The 23,488-nt window shown below is 46.9% G+C and overlaps 1 protein-coding gene and 2 long non-coding RNA genes across 3 annotated transcripts in view; 2 read left to right on the top strand and 1 right to left on the bottom strand.

Moving 5' to 3' along the window:
• LOC120374966 overlaps positions 1-2,451 on the top strand; it is a 35,661-nt gene extending 33,210 nt beyond the window's left edge. Inside the window, exon 3 of the long non-coding RNA XR_005586370.1 lies at positions 2,282-2,451. This is a non-coding gene — a long non-coding RNA (uncharacterized LOC120374966). The remainder of the gene's footprint in view (positions 1-2,281) is intronic.
• The window catches only part of PLEKHM3 (pleckstrin homology domain containing M3), a 131,933-nt gene extending 112,656 nt beyond the window's left edge, over positions 1-19,277 (bottom strand). Inside the window, exons 1-2 of the mRNA XM_039495424.1 lie at positions 19,021-19,277; positions 3,962-4,902 (exon numbers count right to left, since the gene is read on the bottom strand). Of these exons, the coding sequence (XP_039351358.1) occupies positions 3,962-4,565 (604 nt within the window). The 5' untranslated portion in view covers positions 4,566-4,902; positions 19,021-19,277. The remainder of the gene's footprint in view (positions 1-3,961; positions 4,903-19,020) is intronic.
• A 1,105-nt stretch (positions 19,278-20,382) lies between these two features.
• On the top strand, positions 20,383-22,710 carry LOC120374965. Its single transcript, XR_005586368.1, has 3 exons — positions 20,383-20,480; positions 22,026-22,164; positions 22,575-22,710. It is a non-coding gene; the product is annotated as an uncharacterized LOC120374965 (long non-coding RNA).
• Positions 22,711-23,488: the final 778 nt, after the last annotated feature.

The following is a 23,488-nucleotide window of genomic DNA, read 5'->3' as shown; positions in this document are numbered from 1 at the left end:
AAGGCAGAGTTGCCCGCCTCTCTTGGCAGTCATGGGAAGCGGGAGGTCCCTCAGTGATGTAGGCGTAGGGGAGTAACGGTCAAAGAGAAAGCAGCCCCTGCTACAAACTCATCTTTGTCATCGGCCTTGGCTGGTGGGCATCTGCTAGACCTTCTGATTGCTACATGGACCTCTCTTGGTTCCCTCCACCTCCCTTGGGCTACCTTTGAACTGCACTGTCACAGTTCAGTGGCCGCCCTCTAATAATGCCTTACTGCTTCAAAGCACTGCACAAACCGTAACCAGTAAAGGCGAGCTCTCCTCCCCACGAGCCGTCCTTACCACAGTGACCATGGAGGCAAAGCAGATATTGTGCATTTGTGACCACGCGCTATTTCTTTGACTTTATGTCTACTAAGGCCTGCTCTACACACAGTTTTTGCATGGGTATATTTTGGTTAGGGTGTGATTTCTACCAAGATAGTTATACCGGCACAACCACTAGCGGGGATGCAGTGATATTGGTATAAAGGTGCCTCATATACTGGCATAGCTCAATCTATTTCCCTTATGGGAATAAGCTAGACGGCTATAAGTCGGTATAACTGTGTCTGTGCTAGGCTGGGATGTACCACATAAGTACAGTGCTATAATTATACAACTTTTGTCGTAGACAAGCCCTCAGCGACCACATGTGCCAGTTGGTGGCTTGTGGTGGCTTTTTTCAGTCAGAGCCAATCGTGCTGCAGTGGATTGTGGGAAATTCTCTGCAAGCCTGTCTGCCCTGCTGTGGACGTGCTTCTGCATGTAGCAGCACTCCCCCAGGACGTCTAGATGGCTGGTCTCTATTGTCTGTTAGCCCTGAGCAGAAGGGACACCTGCTCCTGGAGGGAACAGCTGTAATGAGAGCCATTTAGAAAGAAGGAAGGAACAGCAAGTCTTGCCTATACAGGCAGAGAGGGTCCTTGGACCCAACCCAAGCCTGTTGCAGGAAGCAGAGGAGAGAGTAAAAGCTGCTCTCGCTCTAAGCTAACGGTACAGTATACAAATCCCTGCACTCTGATGTAATGCTGCCCTACGGTCCCTGTTCCAAATTGTGTTAGGTTTCCTTACAATTGTAAAAACGAACCCCAAAAGCAACTAGCTTTTTGGATCACTCTCTTCTGCCCCCTAAATTCCCCCTGCAGTTTCAATACTCTTCTTGGCATCCTTTCCTAAACAGTTGTGGAGCGCTGTTGTGTTACATGGCATGTTTCACCCCAGAAGTGGTCGCACCTCCCTGCGGCTAGAGTGATTCCTCTTATGGCTTTATATCCCTAGGCCCCAGTCTGGCATTGAGCTCTGGGTGGGGACGGGGATGTGCCACACAGAGCAGTTGGGGTGGGGCGGTGGTTTGCAGTGGATTGGGATCCTTTGGTACTTCCAGAGGACAGTGGCTATGTAAATATTAGATGGTACAAATCTTTAACTGTAGAAGGGGGCAAACAAAAAGCTCAACCCATCCCCCCAGGAAAATTTGTTATAGTATAAAACTAGGAGAGTCATGCAGCTTGTATAGGCTCAGCTCATGGCACACCCCAGGGGCTCCTTGAATCCCATCGTTCTCCCCACAAGCTCTCCGGGCACCCCCTCCACCCTTCTATTTCAGGGACTCCCTGAAACTCATCACATCTCCAGCTGGTAGGGGTTCTGGCAGCCCCCATTCCTCCCATCCCCCATAGTAGGATCCCCCAATACCCCCCACCAGAGGGTTCTGCAGCCTCCCCCAATTTCAGGGTCCCCCCATTTCACCCCATAGCAGGGGTTGTGTGCCCCAATTCTCCCACCCCATAGCAAGATCCCCCAATATACCTCCAGCAGGGGCTCTGAACCCTCATTACCCTCTTCCTTCCATTTCCCCCCCTTTCCTCTGTGCCAGCTGGTCTGCCTGCCCCCCATTCCCACCTACCAACCATGCTAGGAGCTCTGTGAGCCCCCTTTTCCACATAATAGGGCCCCCATCTCCACCCCCCACTGCCAGGGCTCTGTTTGCTCCCTTCCCACCTCCATGCTCCATTCCCTGTATTCTGACCCCTGTCCTCCACTCCCCCTCACTATTCCTCTTTCTGTCTCGGAGAGAAGCCATCCAAGCTGTCAACGTGTTAATTAAACTCGGTTGGGAGGATGGACAGAGGTGGGATAGAAGCGTTGCTATGCCAGAAGCCATTAACGGGTGCCATCGAATGACTGTGGCGGTGCTAAAGAACGGGCAGAGGCCTCATACGTCTCCCACGTTCTGCCTTTTGGTTTGATTTTTCCCCAGATCAGCAGGGCGCTGGCCACTGATGCCTCGAACGTTCCCGGAAATGTTGGAATTGAACGGACGTGATGTTCAAAAGTTATCGCGCTACAGGAACAGAAATGCCATCAAGCTGAGTGCAAGGTCCTCACAAGCTCAGCCAACACTACCGAAAACCCACACTGTAATTCTCTCTCTCACACACAAAAAGAGGTGAGGACCACAATTTATAACCCCATCAAGATACATGCATTACTCTGTAGGGGCCACAATGCCTGGCCTTTCCATGGGCCCCCTCCTGGGTTAGCCCCTGTAACGACCAGACAGAGTTACCATCCCTGCACTCAAGGGATCACACAGAGACAGCGCTGCCCATACTCTCCCATGGGTGCACTGCTCAGTATGGACCGGGAGGAGGTGGGGCAGAACAGGTGCAGCAGGCAATGGGAAGCAGGATGTACCCCATTAAGGGATGGAGCAGGGGGCATGTTCCCCTTGTGAGCTGAGAAGCTGCAGGAGGCAGAACCCCCGGGGGTCCCCTTGCAGGGGTATAACTTACAGGGCAGATTTTCTAAAAAAACTCAGCTCCCATTTAGACACTACATTTTAATGGCTCAGAAGGAGCCAACCTCTTTGGAAAAGCTGGACTTAAAGGCACGCTGTAACCCCTAAGCCAGTGTTTCTCAACCTTTTTGATACCAGGGACCAGCTTGCTCCCTTCCTAAACTGTGTCAGGGAGATCTCAGGGACTGCTACCGGTCCGCGGACCAGTTGTTGACAAACACTGCCCGAAGCAACCACACAGTCTGGCTATTATAATGATTGTCCTCCTTTTCCTTTCCCCTTCCCCTCCCCATCTGGTTTTTTTGTATCCATTTATTAAGCCATGTCTTTATTTAGATTGTATGACTTTTGTGGCACGGGCTGTGTCTGCTATTAGTGCTCAATGCACTTTTGGCAGCTGCAAAATAAACAATCAAGCAGGAGACATTGGTTCGGGGTTTCTGTGGCCTCCAGCCAAATCTCTTCCAGCATCCCGCTCGAGAGAGGAAAAGGGAAATGTGTAGTTGGTTGAAACATTGCTTCATTTGCGTGGATCACTGAGAAAGTCTGTGTCCATCCGATAACAAGACTTCCTGCATCCCATACAAAGCCGACAGAGATGCATTAATATTGACAAGGGCACAGATTGTTTGCTGGAGTTTCTGAATTGAGTACCCAACCTTTCTTAAAGAGATAGTACAGAGTAATTTAGGCCTAAAAAAATAAAATCAGGTTGTGTCTTTAATTAAAAAAAAAAAGGCAAGCCTATTTTTTCATTATTTATTTCTAACACTTCAGTGAAAACTGTTTGTTTTTTTTAGATTAACCAGTCTCCCAATAAACTAGCAATCCAAACTATCTAGTACATGAGAACCTGCAAATGAAACTAACCAGAAGCAGATCTTAGCCAATCGGAATGAAATGAAAAATGTAAACAAGTGTACTTTTAAACCCGAGAACAAGTGACAGCAGTGAGGGAATATTTTTAAAAACATGGGCCAGATCCTGCGCTGGTTTTAAAATGATGTAGATCCACTGAAATCAATGGAACTAGGCCAGTTTACAGCAGCTGCAGATCTGGGAGCCAGCAGTTTCCTTTTCAAGACAAGATCAATGTTAAAAAGAAATCATTAGTAAAAGCAATGAAGCACCTGTACGTACCTGTGTTCCCTTGAACGTCCTCTCCCTTATTTAGTGCGGGTGATAGGCATGAGAGCCTGGAGCAATTGGTGTCCTGACTCAACGGCGGCTGCACAGATGCACCTGTGAAGACAAGTCCCCAGTCTATGCGGCTTGCATCCGAGCGTGACCGGTTATGCCCTGGCTTGAAAGTGGAGGCTTCCTCGTTCTGCACTTGGATATCGTTCACAGAGCGGGGCCTGTCTCTCCGCCGCTGACAGAGATTAAAAATATTAAATGTTGAGGCTTCCCTTTGCTCCACCCAGGAGAGATTATCCGGGGCTGTCTCCCTTTGCCCTGGAAACTGATCTTTGGCAGGGAACGCTTTCGGAGCGTTGGCTTCCAAGAGGCCGTTTCTGCAGCGTTCCCAAATGAGGCTGGTTTTAGCTAAGGAAGTGATGTTTCTCAGGTCTCCGCTGTCCGTTATCTGATTGAATACTTCATGTCCTACCAGCTCGGGAACCTCCTGCACCCCATACACCTCGGAGGGCTGCACCACCTTTTCCAGCTTAGCATCAAAACTATTGAAGAAATCTTCAGTCACCTCCAAGGCCGGGCTGATGTCGTCAACTTCTAGCGCTTCCATTTCTCGTGTTGCTGGAAGGCCTGAGTTGTCAGTGCCGGTTTAGGAAGATGCTGCATAAATGTCCAGGCACAGAGGATAAAGATGCTTTAGGAAAGCTTGTGGCACCACATTGACCTAGATATGGCAGGAGAAATACAACAGCCACCAAAGCCTTTGGTGGCAAGAGCTGTTGGCAATCGAGTTTGACTTCAGATGTGCTACTTAACTTCCAGGCGGTAGGATGCCAGGGATGAATTGCTCCTCCACAGTTATTTTGCTGAGTGTTAAGTTATTTACGCAGATCCTGGGAATGCGGTTAAGTTAGTCAGTGTAACCAGTTCATGGCAATCTGGAGTTCCTGTAAAGCAGAGCACAGCATCATTTTAATAAACCCTCTTTCAATCAAGTGAAGCTGTTTAATCAATTGATTTTTCCCGCCCTCGTCATCCCCTCTTTCCTTTTGGCATCAAAGTTACTGTGTACAAAGTTTCCTTACAGGGCTTCTGTTGTCCACTGAGTGGGAGATTACGTGTTATCACTTTTTGAATTAGAACCTGTATGGAGCAGGGCGGGGCACCAGATAAGTGGGAGCCAAGGTGATACCATTTATTAGCCAAGATAAGCTTTTCAGAGCTACAGTGAAAGGTGTTCTTTATTAGCTTTCTGTGATACGGTGACCTATGGAACGCTCGGTGCAGGCTTCTATGAGGATATAAGGGAATCTAAAAAAAAGCCTGGGAGACTTTAGGATGTGGGTCGTTCCGGAAACATTAAGGCTGAACTAAGCTATGCTGTGAATACTTTGCTATCTGGCCCTTATTATAAATAGCACCGTGACCACCTGGCTAAAGAACCAGGGCTGAGAGGTTAACACTGGCCTGGACTCTGAATTCCTTCTTTACTTTTTGGACTATCCCAGGGCATTAGAGAGACACAGTGGGTGAGGGAATATCTTTTCCCTGTTAACAGGAGCTGGTGCAATAAAAAATATTCCCTCACCCACCTTATCTCGCTAATATCGTGGGACCAACACAGCCACATCAACACAGCCTATCACAGGGCACGTAAAACAGTGGTGGAAACGTAAGGACATAGCTACACAATGCTAAACAAAATCCAGCATGTCCAAAGGCGTCCTTAACCCGCAGACCATCACCTCCGTCCGGGCAACTGGCTCACTGATGTCCCTGCAAAGTGCCGAGGCAGAGAGGAGTTTTGAGGCCCAAACCTGCAAAGCGCTGAGATGGGAGTTGAGCGACTGCGGCCCCTCATGAGTGCGGGCCCTGGGCTCTCATTCTGGTACAGTAAGGGGCTGCTCCTTTCCCAGGGAGTAAATCCCAGTCTCCTCACCTCTGCTGCTGTGTCACCTCTCTTGGGGTGAGGCTCCACTCACTATGCTCCTGTTGTTGGGGGCAGGGGCAGCTGAAATTGATGCAAATAATTGAGAAACACGCCTCTATGGATTCTTGTCACCATCCTTGGGGGGGGATTTCTATTAGTTTGAGTGCAGGCCTCTAGATACTGTATTAAGACAGATCTCCCTAGTGCTGGAGGAAGCCAGTGTTGACACTGAATTTAAGAGATTTTCCAATAAAACTAAACACCAAATAGTTAATGTTTATTTTAGAAAAACCCTGCACTATAGTGTGTCTTTGCCATCGCAGAGGCTGCTCCCCATAGTCCACTACTGCTATCAGCTAGGTCAGTGGTTCTCAAACTAGGGCCACCGCTTGTTCAGGGAAAGCCCCTGGCGGGCTGGGATGGTTTGTTTACCTGCAGCATCCGCAGGTTCAGCCGATCACGGCTCCCACTGGCTGCGGTTCGCCGCTCCAGGCCAATGGCGGCTGCAGGAAGCGGCGCAGGCAGAGGGACGTGCTGGCCGCCTTTCCCGCAGCCCCCATTGGCCTGGAGCGGCAAACCGCGGCCAGTCGGAGCCACGATCAACCGAACCTGCCGACGGGGCAGGTAAACAAACCAGCCCGGCCCATCAGGGACTTTCCCTGAACAAGCAGCGGACCGGCTTTGAGAACCACTGATCTAGAGCAGTTACTTCTTTAGCCCGTCTGGTTGAAGCTCTGCTTTTAATGTAGTAGGTCCTGCAGCTGGTCCATCCTAATAAAGAGAAGACCATTCAATTTGTTCAGAACAGAGGGGAACGAATAGTCCTGTACTGGGGAGGGTTTGTATTCCTCAATAACTAGGTTTCCACCCACTGTTTGCTCTATTGTGGCAAATTACTTATTTTACTGTTTAATAATATGCAGCTTTCTATCATCTTTGCTATCTGGGTCTTAATTGCTGCAGTTCAGAAGTGACGGCCTTTATAGAAGGCTTTCCAAGACACGTGCTTTAAAAACAACAATATGCATAACCAAGGTAACTTCAAACCTTATCCTGTTTTTTCTCAGCTGTGACTGTGGTCTTCCAATCGTCATGCTTCAGACAGCAGCTTCAAATAATATTGCCTTGCTGCATATTAACTACCACTCTGTGATGGGCACTGATTTGCTAGGCTGCTTCTGACTAATTGAGTAGAGGAGGGGCGGGAATCAAAACAGTGAAGCTGAACAAAATGGGTGTAAAATGGTGTCAAATCAGAACGGGGTGTGTGTGACAGTCCCTCTGCAAGGGTGTCAAGGGCTACACAATGTGTGAGGCAGTGTGGGGAGAATATAGGCCCTTACACACTTACAACTGGAGAGGAGGCAAAATTAGAAGTGCCTCCCTACCCACCTTTGGGTTTCAAGCGAAGGACTGATCCAAGCCCACGCTGTCCCCCTCACAGTTTTCATTCTGGGTCAGACCCAAAATTGTAAGGAGCCAATCTGCCATTGCTAGTTCGGGTGTAGCTCCAGTCTTATGGGAATAGCTGACTCTGGGAGATTTCCAGCATTTGGGGCCCAAATCCAGCTTGTGAGGTTTCAGTGCTGTCAAAACTGAACCTTAAACCTTATTCAAGCTTGACCCAGAATACCAAACCCTAGCCTGATCCTAACCCAGATCTGGACATCAACTCTGTGGGCCATCTCTACAGCTTGAGGGAAATTCTGGCTCCACTGAAGTCAACGGGAGTTTTGCCATTTGTGACAAATGTGGCAATTTCCTAAAATATCTGCGGGCGATCTCACTGTGTTAAGTTTATGCATCGTTCTGGGCCAGGGATTGTATGTAATTTCATGGGGGAGGGTGACCCCAGCCCTCCGGGAACTAAGAACAGTGTGTGTGTGTGGTGATGGTGGTGGGGTGTTTTGAGGCAATTCATTCAGGTTTTAACACCTCCAGAGAGGTACCACCACCTGCGCAGGCTGGTTCAAACTGGAGTCATATACTGGTTCAAACTGGATTCTCCAGAGACTAACAGACAAAGAAGGGACTTTTGGATAAATAGCTTGAGTTTAAAGTGACTAAGGGCCTCCTGTCCAGGGAGACGCACAATCCTTGTTGAAGGTACTTGGCCCACTGCTGGGTGATCTCTGATAAGCTGACTAGTGTGCTTGTCGGTTCTTTTACTGGGTTAGTATGTTTTCTCTGTGACTTTCCCCTTAAGAATAAATGTGCTTGCTTAGAAAGGGCTATGTGGGGACTTATAACTGTGGCACTTACACTGTTTGTGGTCTCTGAGGAGAACGGGAAGCAGGCCTGCTTAGGCAGTCTGGCTTGCTGGGGAACTCACAGTGCAGCCTGGAAATGCTCCAGTCAGGAAGGAGAGGGACGCGGGTCTCCACCAAGAGAGTGGGGAGCCTAGAGTGCGTGCAGTGGCCCTGAACTATGACACCACTGACTTCAGCTGGGCTGGGATTTCACCCCACGTTTCACCACTAATACGCAGCCATCTCTGAAGAGGAGGGCAGCAGCGACACAGCGCATAGGTGCTTGTTGACCGCTCCCTGCCCCAAATCTCCTCTTGCAAACCAATAGAACGAGAGTGTCTTGGGACAACTGGGCAGGCACCATACCCAAGGCCTGCAGAGCACAAAGCAGAGCAAGGAGTAACTTCCATGGGTTGCAAGGGGAGCTGCATTTTTGACCTCCTCAGCCAGGATAAGCATGTGAGCAAAAGGCCTTTGCATGGGAGAAAACAAATGGCGGGAGAATAAAGGACTTCCATAGCCGTAACCCACCCACCCTCAAAGCCTTCACTGGCATTTCTTTATGAGCCTTGGCTCGTACCAGGACTGCTTGAGATTCATTTACAAATTTGCAGTTAGTGTTAGCTTGGACAGAAGCAGCACTGAGACAGTCAAATGCCAAACAGTGCAAGCAACAGGCTGGCCCACACAAAGAGGCCATTTCACCAGCGTTGGCAGAGAACCCAGCCCTGCTCCCACTTGATGGATTTAAACAATCTGAACAGCAATGCTTGCAGAAGGGCTTGTGACCCGTCCCGGAGACATTTCAGGGGAAGACAAGGGGCAGCAAAACACACTGTCCCTTTGTTCTCTATCTGTACCAATACAAGAAAAATCAATCAACGTGCCCAAGAAATTGTGCACTTAGCAGGTTTATTACCAAACACTGGAAACCGTTTTATGGGGCTGCAAGCGTGTCCTGAGTTTGTGGGATGAGGATTATCTCATGTCACACAACCTCCCACATTCTTGTAAAGCCATCCGTTCCAGAAGCACATGGTGATACTGACTCACATGGCGACAGGATGACCTGATGCTGCATCGTGACGTGACCTCGCACCATCACCACCTTGGGATGCAGTATGCCCAGCACAAACTGTTATAAAAGGTTACGTCAGTGGGGGGCGGTTACCCCTTTCCATACAGTCTGGGGAGTGCTTCCTTAAAGAATGAAAGGTGCTACGTAAATGCACAGTGAATTATCAGTGGTGCTTAGCTACTAGAAGGATCCCTTACATAGATTGCATCTGTCAATGACAAACTCTAAGAGTTCCACTCGGGCTTTTGCATCTACTTGGATCAAATGAAACTCGATTCCGGCCCCCAGATAAGCAAACACAGGACTAGGAGGGATCCAGAGACGGGTGACTCAGAATCCATATGAAGAGAAAGGGAAGAGAGTAGCACTGTTTAGTTAAGGCGTATAAAATAATGAACGCCATACAAAGAATCAATCAGGCGTTCCCATTTACTCTTCGTAATACCAGAACAAAGGGAACATTCAGTTACATTCAAAAGCAACACATTTAAGACTGACAAATGACGGGAAGTATCTAACCTATGGAGCGCTATGCTACAAGACCTTGGCGGCTAAGAGGCATTTTAGAAAAATTTGCCAAGTGGGTTAGGAGTCTAAATGTCATTCAAAGTCAGTGAGACTTGAGTTCCCAAGCCACTTAGGCACCTTAGAAAATTTTAACCTACAATGTTAGTAGGGAATTTTGATAACTTGGCTACAGGGAAGTGTTGAGTGCCCCCTTGCATCGCCCCGGAAAGCAGTCTCCTTTGTGCAGAGCTCCTCTGCGCAGAGCTCCTCTGTCTAGCCTTGCAATCATGAGTAGAGCCCTACCAAATTCACGTCCATTTTGGTCAATTTCACAGTCATAGGATTTTAAAAATCGTAAATTTCATGATTTCAGTTATTTCAATCTGAAATTTCACAAGTACTGCACTTGTAGGGGTCCTCACTCAGAAAGGAGCTGCGGGGGTCGCAAGGTTATTGTAGGGGGATTGCGGTGCTGCTACCCTTACTTCTGCGCTGCTGCTGGCAGCGGCGCTGCCTTCAGAGCTGGGCTCCTGGCCAGCAGCCACCGCTCTCCAGCTGCCCAGCTCTGAAGGCAGAGCCGCTGCCAGCAGCAGCACAGAAGTAAGGACGGCATGGTATGGTATTGCTACTCTTACTTCTGCACTGTTGCCTGCAGAGCTGGGCCCTCAGTCAGCAGCCACCACCATCCAGCCACCCAGCTCTGCAGGCAGCAGCGCAGAAGTAAAGGTGGCATGGTGTGATATTGCTGCCCTTACTTCTGCGTTGCTGCTGGCGGGGTGCTGCCTTCAGCGCTGGGCACCCAGCCAACAGCTGCTGCTTTCCAGCTGCCCAGCTCTGAAGGCAGCAGCGCAGAAGTAAGGGTGGCAATACCACAACCCCCCTAAAATAACCTTGTGACCGCCCTGCAACTCCCTTTTGGGTCAGGACCCCCAGTTTGAGACATGCTGGTCTCCCCCGTGAAATCTGTATCATATAGGGGAAAAGCACACAAAAGACCGGATTTCATGGGGGGAGACCAGATTTCCACAGTCCATGACGCGTCCTTCATGGCCGTGAATTAGACAGGGTCCTAATCATGAGACACCAGATTCTAACCTGTCACCGGGATAGGACTGAATATCGCCCATCCTGTGCCACCCAAGGTAATTTTGGAGGGAAATTCTATGTTTACAGGAAAAGGAAGGAAATTTTTTTTTTCCTGGCAGGCTGTTCCTTTCTTTATCGCTGCTGCTGGAAGCTGGAACGTTAGGAATGGAGTTGAAGGAGATGGGTAAGTAAGCAGAGGGCATGACTAGAATAAGACAACTGGATACCTGCTGGCTAATTTGATTTTTTTAAGGGTGTTTTTTTTAAATATGCTTTTTAAAACTTGACAGACCAACTGTAAAATCCTGAGTAGCAGCATTTCACTCTCAGGGACACTGATCTCTTTTTCCCCTTACAGAACACTTAGGGGCAAATTTTCAGGATGATGCACGAGGATTTTTCTGCCCCAAATGGTCACAGACCAATCCTTGCATTGCAAGTGGACCCCTTAGGCACTAGAGATCTGAAAAAGTGCAATGCTGTCTCATGAAACTTGTATTTACATAGCTCCTTTCACCCAGAATGGTCCCGACGCACTTTACTAACTGCATAGAGAGATCACTCACCCACCACTGAAAGAATGACCCTTTAGAAGTAGGCTGCTTGCCACATCAGGAGCAGTTATTTTCAGAAGGGGAAATACAGACTAACTTCTTCAGCTGATGAAGCTACAATGGGGAAGGCCAAATGTAGTTCCTGAAACTGGAACTGGGCCAGTCTAAAGCCAGATGAGGGCATAGCCACTATAAGTCTGTGCCTTAGGACCCAGCTCCCTGGGTCACGTGATCACATTTGACTCTCAGCTTCCATTTCAAAATAAAAAAGGATGAAGTTTTTAGCCCTTGCGGTTGCAAAGAAAAGCTTGAAAAAGTCACCTGGGTTTAACTGAGGCAGCAGCCTCTGCCTGAGTCTGCAGACAGCCTGAAACACAACTGCCGCATGCGCCTCAACGGGAGCTTCAGTGCAAGGCTCTCTGCCCACACTACCCTAGCAGCGTGTCGTGTGGCAGGAGAAGAGAGCAGTGGGTCTCTGCCCACCAAAGCAAAGACATCCTGGTTCCTGGGCTAAATTCTGGAGCCCTTCTTCTGCATCACTGTAGGTGGAGGCTGGGGCCAGAGTGTGGGCGTGGGGATGGCTGCAGGGGCCCTGCGTTGTGGTGTGCCTAGGGTCTGGACTGCCTTAATCCAGGCCTGGGCCAGGACACCAGGAATAATAGCCTGACTCCTACAAAGCGTGCCATGGGACGTATGGGTACGTCTCCGCAGCACACTAAGCCCAGGTCTGTGGAACCCAGGCTTGTGGATTTGGGGTTTCTGGATTTACAACTGCTGGCCCTGGGTCCCCGTACGGCACTACACCAGCCTTCTGAATCAGGTCTGCGCTTGATCGGCATCCGTGCTGCAAAATGACAGGGCTTGGAGGCGAGTTGCAACGGGACTCAGGCTCTGACCCAGCCCCCTCACATGGTCCTAGTGCTTAGTGACCTGAGTCAGACTGATTTGTGTGTGGACAGAAAGTGGGCTTGGGCTCAAACCTGATTCAGAGCCCAGGCTTGGGGAGGGGGGAGGGTGCAGTACAGACATGCCCTATAGTGACAAGAAGTGACCAGGGCCTTGGATTCACTTCTCATCCAAAAGACAGATTGACACCTCTTTCGCTAGAGCTACTTTCAGAATCTGCACTCCATGAATCCTGAGATTCAGGGCCTGGCGGCCATTAATACCTAATGTTCTTTTCCATGATTCGTGCTCTAAGCCACTTCAGTCTGTAACTTTCCTTCGACAAATGACACACCTTGAGCGACCAACGCACAGATTTTTTTTCAGGACACCCTGCACTTTTTGCAGATACCAAGATTTTTAGATGGCTGCATTGGGTCAGGTAATCAAAATATTACCCAGATTGTAAATTAGCTGTATTTTGGTCACTTGAAATCCCTGAGAACCATACTGATCCATGCAGCAGCACTGGAGGGTCACTATCAAACTAGTTAGCTAGCAAGACAGATCAAGTCACTAGGTAAGTCCCTTTCATGATTTCAGAGAGGGAGTCTATTTGATTGGAAAGGTTGAGAGCCACTGCTCTAACCAAACTACTGTGCCCCTTTCAGGGGTCTGATGTGTCTTACGAACCCCCAAGTTTCATCTCACTTAAAAACTACTTGCTTACAAAATCAGACAGACATATACAAGTGTCACAGCGCGCTGTCACTGAAAAATGGCTGGCTCTCTCATTTTTACCATATCATTATAAAATAAATCAATTGGAATATAAATATTGTGCTTACATGTCAGTGTATAGTATACAGAGCAGTATAAACAAGTCACTGTCTGTATGAAATTTTAGGATGTACTGACTTGGCTAGTGCTTTTTATGTAGCCTGATGTAAAACTAGGCAAAGAACCACTGGGCTAGAGTAGAGGACTAGGCGTTAGGATTCCTGTGTTGTAATTTCAATGCTCTCACTGATTGGTTGTTATTTGACCAATAAATCGGTGCCTCAGTTTACCAATACTTACCTCTCATGAGGATTAATATTTACAAAGAGTTTTAGACTTAAGGGACGGAAAACGGCAGAGAAGTGCCAAGTATAAGTGCATGGCACGTTGTTTTCCCAGATCCATCCATGATGCAGACCAAGTAACGCCCCCAAAGGCAGATACTAATCATCTGTAGTGGAGTAGTGCCTACAGCAGCAGCTCTCAACTTTTTCTTACACAACCCCCTTTATATCGGGAGGAGCCCAGGATTCCTCTCTCATCTAGGAGCGACCCCTCTCCCATCCAGCAATATGAGAAGGGCTGGGTGGTGGCAACCCCTAGTTTGAGTACCGCTAGCCAGCAGGCCTCAATCTACGGTAGGTGCTGTACATACGTAACACAAAAGGAGAGCCCTTGCCGCAAGGGGCTTACAATGTATTGTGAATCGCAATCACATACACTTAGCCTGGTTTGCTCACTGCGAGTCTTAATCTGTAAGTAGAACATCTGCCTCTTTTCCCTATTCACTACAGGTAGGGTGACCAGATGTCCCGATTTTATAGGGACAGTCCCGATTTTTGGTTCTTTTTCTTATATAGGCTCCTATTGCCCCCCACCCCCTGTCCCGATTTTTCACACTTGCTGTCTGGTCACCCTAACTACAGGTTGCTTGAAGGGAAAAAACACCCAGCCCAAATTCTGAAGTAATTTGAGTACAATAAGAGACAGCTGTCATAAGGCAATTTTAATGCATCAGCCTTGACATGGTCCCTTTCAAAATTACATGAAATAATTGTTGGATTTTGTATTTAGATACATTTTTGGGGGGTGGAAGAATCGAGATCACCCCCCCCCTTTTCTTTATGTCTAGATGGGAGGTGCATCCCCCAAGTTTATTCTGTTGTAACATGGGATTACAGCATGAGAAAACACTAGTATATGGCATTCATCTTTCTTTAGTTCAGATGGCTTAATAGATTTTGGGCCTTAAAACAGCTGCTAGTCCTGTGGTCTAACAGTGCTTTTCTGGCATTGGTAAATATTACAAGCCCTGGTCAATCTTTGCACAAGGAGAAGAGTCTCTAAATTACAATTTTTAAAGTACTTGTAATAATAACAACTTCTCAGTATTAGTTAAGCACCGGAACAGGTTACCGAGGGAGGGTGTAGACTCCTTGTCCTTAGAGGTATTTAAAAACAATTAAACATCTGTCAGTGTGCAGAAATGGACTAGATCAGTGGCTCTCAACCTTTCCAGACTACTGTACCCCCTTCGGGAGTCTAATTTGTCTTGCGGACCCCCAAGTTTAAGCTCACTTAAAAACTACTTGCTGACAAAATCAGACAGAGAAATACAAGTGTCACAGCACGCTATCACTGAAAAACTGCTTACTTCCTTATTTTTGCCATATAATTATAAAATAAATCAGTTGGAATATAACTATTGTACTTACATTTCAGTGTATAGTACACAGAGCAGTATTAACAAGTCATTGTCTGTATGAAATCTTAGTTTGTACTGACTTCGCTAGTGCTTTTTAAGCGAAGTCAGTACTTTTTATGTAGCCTGTTATAAAACTAGACAAATATCTAGATGAGCTGATGTACCCCCTGGAAGACCTCTGCGTACCAACAGGGGGTACGCGTTTCCAAATTAAGAACCACTGGACTGGATGACCTCTTGAGGTCTCTTCCAACCCTACATTTCTATGATTCCATAATATAATCTGAGAAGTTTAACTGTCCAGGAAAAAAGCTAGGCCCAGTATAAGAATTCTCCATAGACCAGGTTACACCAGTGCCCTAAATACATACTTTACCATATCATATATATTCTGAGACAATGCACCTAATAATTCTGGGAGAAGCTTACAAGAGCCAGAGAAAAAGCATTCTCAGTCAAGAGCTCTTTAATGCAGGATAAGCTAACAGAGAGAGAAGATTGATCTTATGTTAATCCAGCTTCATGCTGCAAAACCCAACTGTCTGCTAGATTCTTCCTGCCAAGAAGAGTGACAAGGGACCTCTAACACCCACGCATAAGAAACAACAAAGACTGTCTCCTAGAAGCTGGGAGAGGCGAAGAGCAGAATCAGCCATGATGAGTTGGATAACACTAGGTGAATCTAAAGGGCAGTATTGAGTGCTGAGATGCTACAGTGCTCTAGAAGTAACAGAGAGCGGAGGGGTGGGATCCCGTTAATAATGACATGTACTGTGCAGGTGGCAGGGTTCAAAACTATATATCCTGGGGTAAGTTGATGCAGCTCCGCTATCTGATGGAAGTAGGCTGATTTATGCTTGCTAAGGATCTGGCCCTGGCCCTTTAAGAAGAAGGTTCCCAGAGCATTCTGTGGACATGACAAACTGCACTATATATCTAGAGAACTCTTCACCCATCATCACCAAACAGAATATTAATGAATAATAATTGGCACCCACAGTACACCGTGCTTTTAATTTTTCCCAGCACTTTGCAAACCTTCATGAAAATGCAGCAACCTCTAGGGTGAAACACGGATGCAAACAGCCCATGGCAACAGTGCGCAACAAGCACAGTGCACAAAAAGAGGTGAACATGATGGGGCAATGAGGAAACATGGATTATGTAAAGCTTCTCCCCCCCACCCCCCACAGGTTTGTGTACAGCGCTCCAGAGATCTTTATCACAGTCTGGCTGACTCCTTTGCCCTACAGCAATCTGACACATACTTCCCTCCAGGCCGAAGAATGCCCTGAGAAATGAGTGGCTGCATCACTTCCTGCTGGCTTCACGGTGATTAGCTGTTTGAAAGCTCTCCAGCTGGGCGGTGACCGTGGAAAGGAGCAGGGAGTCTGGGCACAGATGGAACAGAAGAGAAAGCAGCATTGCAAAAGGGCAGCCCTATAGCAGGCTTTACACGGGCACTTGCCCTGCTGAGCCAGAGTAAAAAAGCTAAGGCCCCAATGTGGCTATGCACTTAAGCCTGTGAGTTGCCTCAGTGAAGTCACAAAGCACTTTGCTGGACTGAGGCCTTACGCAGTTCGGCACTGATTCAGCAAGGCAGTGAAGCACATTCCTAACCTCAAACACATGAGCAGTTCTGCTGCCTCTCAGCTGGATGACTCACCTGCTTCTCAGTAGGCACGTGGCCGAATCAGGGCTCTAATGAACACTTACACATAACCCTCTGACAAGCCTACACTATGCTGCAAACGGGGCCTACATCTATTCTCTAAGCGGGGATGTTGGCCTGGGTTTCTACAGCGATCAGCCCACGTGCCTGTTCTACCCATCCCCGTTGGAGGCAGACGGCATTCTGGGGGACCCCGCATGGTGCCCATGTTTTTTTTTGTTTCACGTGTGTTTACTTAATTCACATTTTGTCACACCAACCTGGTTAAAAACCCTGCATCTTTCTCCAGCCAAGCAGGCAATTCGGAAATACAAGAAGAGAACGGGCTGTGTTAGCTTCCGAGATCAGCACGAAGAGGAGTGAGCCCTATAATACGGTAGCTGTCAGATGCTGTTATAGGTGATGTCACTGGGAGGACTCACCAGGCTGCAAGCGCAGAGGGGTGGTGTAAAGACCGAACTAGACATTTTAAGAGAGACGTTACTCAGGTTGATGCCTTGTACAGGTGGGAGGCGGGGGCATCCCAGATTGCAGCTACAAATAAAGAAAAGATTTTAAAAAATTAAATAATCTGCCTTGAGGCTCTGCTAGAGCCGCATCTCATTCTAAAGCCCCTCTCTCACATTTCACGCAGCTGTGCTGGGGGTCAGAACCAGTGCTAAAAAATCCTATAGTACTTTTGTTCCCAAATGGAAATCTGAGTTGAAAAAGGATGGAGATTGCTGGAATTTCTACTCAAGTTGTTCCTCTGCTGTTGTTTGTGCACCAGGGTCCTGCTGGCAAGTGTCTCCCACCCAAGAGATGCCTGCTTTTCAGCAGAGAAACGGATGTATGTAGGCCCAGGAATTATGGGCTCTCAGCAGCTCACATATAGGGCTCAGAGCCATTGGGGGTCTTTCTGGATAAAGTGCTATCCAGCATAAATGTAAAGGATTATTACTGTAACTTGATTATCTAGACTCCAGCCAATTCTCCTAATCAAGGACAGTATGCAAGGAGCTAACCCAGGACAATTCAAAGCTAATTACACTAAGACCTTGGAGTTCACCGGAATATAAGTGCATGTATGATTATATAAAAAACCCACCATTTAACAACAAGCATAAAATCATTTCAAAACTAATCTTTTCTGATTTCCCAACTAGTGAGTCCTGCCATTTTGACATATTTATTATCACCTGAAAAAAGAAAAAAAAACGGTGGAGACTGAACTGAACAGCCCAATCCTCTGAGATCATGTCAACCTCCTGAAAATCAGCCAACTCTGGGGGATGGTTACAGCAGCACATTATTGTTATAACACCATATTATTCCTCTGACACAGTCACGATACAGATTGGACTCACAGTTTACTAACAAAAAAATACAAACTTTATCTCAAACGATCTTTGCAAAAGCTCAGCAGAAACCTGACAAAAGCTGATTAACTTAAATGCAACATAATATATTATTTGTAAGCTGCCAAAACCAATCAGCTCCCAGGAGCTCAGATACAGTGGTGATGGGGGATATACAAGTACCTAGCTAGTGTAGATTAGATCCTTCACATTATGTAGTTCCATCTCCCATTATGTTGAGTTTGTGATTTTTTTAATCTGGAATTTTAAACCTGTAAACTTCTGAGTCAAGAAAAACGTCACTAAACCCCAAACCTCCAAAGCTATATACTGGGGCTACTGTTGCCTGAAATGACTGACACCATGCTCCTTCAAAGATTTTCCACATGCTTATCTTTATGCATTGTGAGTAGCTCCATTCACTTCAGTAGGACTACTCAATGTGAGTAAAATTATGTGTGTGTATAAATCTCTGCAAGACTGGATCCTTAAATATTTGTTTTCTGAGACAAATCAGAGACAAATAGTGCATTCTCTTTGCAAAGCTACTATTTCACTCTATCCTATCTATTGGTGCCACTGAGCACAGCATCTAAACTAACACTATAGGTATTATACAGTCCTACAAAGTAGGCATATATTTATTGGGATTATTTAATCCTACAGTTTATAATTCTATTGACTATGTTTTGGGAGTTTGTCCCATAAGAAAGCAAAAATAAAATACATAAATAAATAAAACAAAACACTGCAATGCATGTCCCACCAGCACAGAGTGATGTATTTGTGTTGTGCACCGATATGTACACAACCGCAGGATGGAATTTGATTCTGCCTACCTGGAGCAATCATAATTCCAGCTGAAGTCATTAGGAGTTTGCTGTGTTGCCAGGATCTCAAGGACTGTACCTTTTAATAAAAGAGTCTGTGTGTGTGTGTGTTTGTGTCTGTTTCTCTGGCTAGATATATTTTGCTACATATGTGTATGTATAAATACACATCTCTTTGTGTTACAAATAAACACACACATCACATATCATATACAGAGGTATGTATACATATGCATGCATGTCTGTATACAATATATAAAGAAATACAAATATAGCTGCAAGGTGATGGGCACCACAGGAAAACCTAAGATAGACAGCTGTCTCTGTGTGTGTGTGTTTATAAAACAGTGAGAAACAGCGCAGATTGATCAAACCTTTGATACATTTCCTGATAGGGAAAAGACACAAATCCAACCACAACCCAGCAGATTAACAACAAAGGGAACATTTACCTGGCCCTCTGGAGCTCCAGAAAACCCACTTTGCCATGTATTCCTAGTAGATGATCTTTGCTGTACAATTACTCCTCATTCTGCCAGGACAGGCAACATATGTGTCCTGCATTCTCCATCCTTCTCTCTGCTCTGTGTTTACAATCTGCCTGCCTCAGTCCCTTCTCAAACCCTTCCCTTCCACCACCAGGGAAACAGATCCTCTGGCAGCAAGGTTCCCGCTCACAGAAGTTCTCGCTTCCTGCCAGCCTCTGCTCTGTGGCACACAGCTGGCCATCAGCCATCGCTATGTGACAAATAGCTCTTCTCCTTGTTTCTTCTAGTCTTGTGCACTGCTTTCATCTTCTGCTCTCTCTCAGATAATGCAATACCTATGGCTGTTCACCATGCCGCTAAAATGGATATGAGCAGGTGAAAAATTAACCCCCAAGCATGTCTGTGTTTTCATCCCAGTTTTCAGTCTGTGTCCTCGCTTCCCTGTATATTAACTCTATGCATCTGCTATGATGTGTTTGTGAGAATATGGGCATGTGACCTTGTGGATTGTGCACTGGAGTGGGACTCTGGAGCCCTGGGTTCTATTCTCAACTCTGTTGGTGGCCTAGAACATGTCATCTGATCTCTCTGTGTCTCCATCTATACAAATAGGATAATGATACTGATCTCTCCATTTTACACTCTATTGATGAAAAGAACTAGGTATTATTATATCGATATACAGCAACTATATTCATCTGTGGTTTCCTGGCTTACACTTATATTGTAAGCTCTTTGGGGCAGGGACTGCCTTTTGGTTCTGTGTCTGTACAGCACCTAGCAGTGTGGGCTCCTGGTCCATGACTGGGGCTCCTAGATGCTACAGTAATACAAATAAATAATAATAAAGTTATAAACATATAAATCAGTTAAAGTGATCAGCAACTGAAAATGGGGTCTTATAATGGGAACCGTCAGACAACCTTAATGATAAGCACCACTACCAGCTCTGCCTATAATAAATAAATCAGCAGTTTTGCCAACCCCAAGTGTTCAAAAATCATGAAATTGGCATAAAAATTATGAGTTAAAAATAATAAATGTGAGGGTGGTGGGAAGGAGGGGGGGGGTCACATTTTCAAACTCTTTTCTGTGACCATGAGGGCTAGAAATTTCCTTTTAAAAAACTGAAAGCTGAGGTTCTCACACAGTCATTTGACTCCAGGAGTGGGGGCTTTACGAAAAACATCAAATATCATGAGATTTGTGATAAAAATTCTGAGAGCTGGGAGAATCTTAGCAGCTGAAGGTTGTGCTAAGGTATATAAATATTTCACCCTAGATTTGCAATAATATCTTCAATTCAACCTGTTCCTCTAGGTGTTACAAAGTACTTGTTTTATTATTTGTGTGGTGCACTAAGACTGCCAGCGATGGACATAAACTGAACAACCAGCCAGACCACTCTAAGGATCCATTTAAAGGTCGGTCCAGATGGCACTTGATCTGCCAGGAGGCGAAATCCTTTTGGGATTTGCCATGAGGATGATTTTACTTTTATTTGCTATTAGTTATTTATAGAGCACCAGAGCTGGTCAAAAAGAGAGAGAGAGAGAGAGAGAGAGAGAGAGAGAGAGTGTTGGGGGAGGGGAATCACAAACAAATTTAAAATGTCGAAATTTGGATATAAAATGTAATTGAAGTTTTGAATTCCAAAGTATTTTGACCAGCTCTGTATAGCACCGTAGACATGCATGGTGTTTTTCTGAAGTTGTGATCTCCTTACAGGCAAACAGACTTTTAAAAAAAAAATAGATTTACTAGACTTTTATTAATATTCAAGGATAGACCATTCAAGTATAAAATGGAGCTAATTTACTCTAAGCAGACCCTTGCCTTCACCAGCTGACTCTAGAAAGGGTATATTTTCCACGCTCTCATACAGGAATAGAATTTGTACTGGCTAGTTTAAAATAGATTAAATCGGTCATTGGAAATTCTGTGGCAAAGTATGTGTACAGTGTAATTTCATTAGCTTTTGTGTTGGCATTAGGGTGACTAGGCGTCCAGTTTTCAACCAGAACACCTGGTCGAAAAGGGATCCTGGTGGCTCCAGTCAGCACTGCTGACCAGGCCATTGACTGTCTGATTGTCGGCACCACACAGCGGGGCTAGCAGGCTTTCTGCTAGCCTCCTCACCGCGCGGCTCCTGGGAAACAGACGGCATGTCCCCCCTCCCATTACTACACGTAGGGGTAGCCAGGGGGCTCCACATGCTGCCCCCACCCCAAGTTCTGCCCCCTGCAGCTCTCATTGGCCGGGAACCTGCGCCTGTAGATGAAGCAGCATGCAGAGCCACATGGCTGCACCTCCACGTAGGAGCTGGAGAAGGGACATGCCGCTGCTTCTGGAAGACGCCTTAGTTAAGCACCTTCCAGAGCATGCACCGCTCACCCCCTCCCACACCCCAACCCCCTGCCCCAGCCCTGATTCCCCCGCCGCCCTCCAAACCCCTCAGTCCCAGCACGGAGCACCCTTCTACATCCCAAACCCCTCATCCCCAGCCCAGAGCACCCTCCTGCACCCCAAGTCCCTCATCCACAGCCCCACCCCAGAGCTCACACCCCCAGCCGGAGCCCTCACCCCCTCTTGCACCCCAACCCACTGCCTCAGCCTGGAGCCTCCTCCTGCACTCTGAACCCCTCATTTATGGCCCCACCACGGAGCCCGCATCCACAGCCAGAGCCCTCACCCCTCCTGCACCCCAGCCCCCTGAGCCAACCCGGTGAAAACGAGTGAGTGAGTGAGAGTGGGGAAAGCGAGTGACAGAGGTAGTGGGGGATAGAGTGAGTGGGGGATGGAGCCCCAGAGAAGGGGTGGGGCATGGGCGGGGCCTCAGAGGAGGGACAGGGCAGAGGGCAGCGCAAGGGTGTTCGGTTTTGTGCGAGTAGAAAGTTGGCGACCTTAGGTGACATATACAAGTCCCAATTTAGCAAGGCATTTAAGTACATGCTTAATTTAAATCCCAGGGAAGCCAATGGTGCTTTGCTGAGTCGTGCTGGGATTGCTTGTGTGCTGAACTGTAATCACATGATAAAGCACTTTGCAGAATTGGGACCATGAAGTGGATGCAATTATGTAGATCCAACAGAAGAGGAAGGGCTTACGGTGAGTTATTTTTGACACACACAAACACACACACTCACTCTAAAGTAATTTATTTTTAGCGTACTCCTACAGATATGGTTGGCATAGTGCACAAAAGTAATTTTCACAAAGAGTATCTGATTTCAATGAGAATGCCAATACACGAGTGCCTTTGGCACGAATATATAGTAGTTTATGAGTGAATGAATGAAAATGAATCAATCTCTGCCTACATGAAAATGGAATGGATCTTATTGCTCAGTGATGAGGAACATATCACCCAAGCACGTGAGCCCATCCAAGTAGAGATGCTTGAACAGCACCTAGAATATAGGCCAAATATCAGTTCAAGTGTCTTGCCTGGTCTTTAACCGTGCTAATACAGTACCCTTACTTATCACTTTATTTATTACTGTTCATTCTTCTCACAGATGCTAGTGAAGGTTGGCTGTACAGTTTGATTTCGTTCTTCAGCATGAAGGAAAGGTCTCTACGCAACTGAGACTTGTTGATGCTTCTAGCTAAGAAGTGTGAATTGTCCCGGCGGTTCTGGGAGTCTGCTTGGATGTAAAGTGAGCTGATAGCAGTGGGCCAGCAGGCCACCCCTCGATGCCAAATATGGAGGACAGAGGGTTATGTAAAAAATAATAATAAATATGTCACTCTTGTAAGCCCTGTTTCAGCTATTGACTTTAATGGGGCTGCTCACGTGTTTAAAGTTACACTCCTGCTTACATACCTTGTTGATTCATGGCTATCTAGCACTTCTCAGCCATAGATCCTAGAGTGCTTTCAAATGGCAGCGGTGAAAGCTGGCCTCCTCTTGTGACCCCAGGAAGACCTCAGTTTAGAAGTAGGGAATGGAAGTCGTTTGTTTTTAGTAAAGTTAGGGTATGTCTCCACCACAGCTGGGAGTGTGCTTCCCAGCCCAGGCAGACAGACACGCTAGTTCTGATCAAGTGAGCGCACTACAAATAGCAGCGTAGCTGGGGATAGAACAGCAGCAGCTCAGACTAGTCCCCCGAGGGCATGCACCGGGGGTCCAGGCAGGTTTGTACTCCGGCAGCTAGCCCGAACTGCCCCCCACTGCTGTTAGCATATGAACTCTAGCAAAACAGGTGCACATCTGTCTACCCACGCCGGGAAGCATGCTCCCAGAGGCCCTGTAGACACAGCAGAGTAGCCAGTTCCGAAGTAGGGAAGGGAACATCGTAACAGAGCTTCGAGGCCACGTTGGGTAAGGACCAGTAGTAGCTCAGAGCTGTCATTGGCCTTCCCTTTAAAAACAAGTGAACTCATGTAGAGCTTTGTGTCTATGAATCTGGAAGGACTGTAACCAAAGTGT

Source organism: Mauremys reevesii, linkage group 11 (genome assembly GCF_016161935.1).
Source record: "Mauremys reevesii isolate NIE-2019 linkage group 11, ASM1616193v1, whole genome shotgun sequence".
NCBI classification, from domain to species: Eukaryota; Metazoa; Chordata; order Testudines; family Geoemydidae; genus Mauremys; species Mauremys reevesii.
Note: the sequence above shows the minus strand (reverse complement) of the source record. Positions and strands in the feature narration are given on the sequence as shown.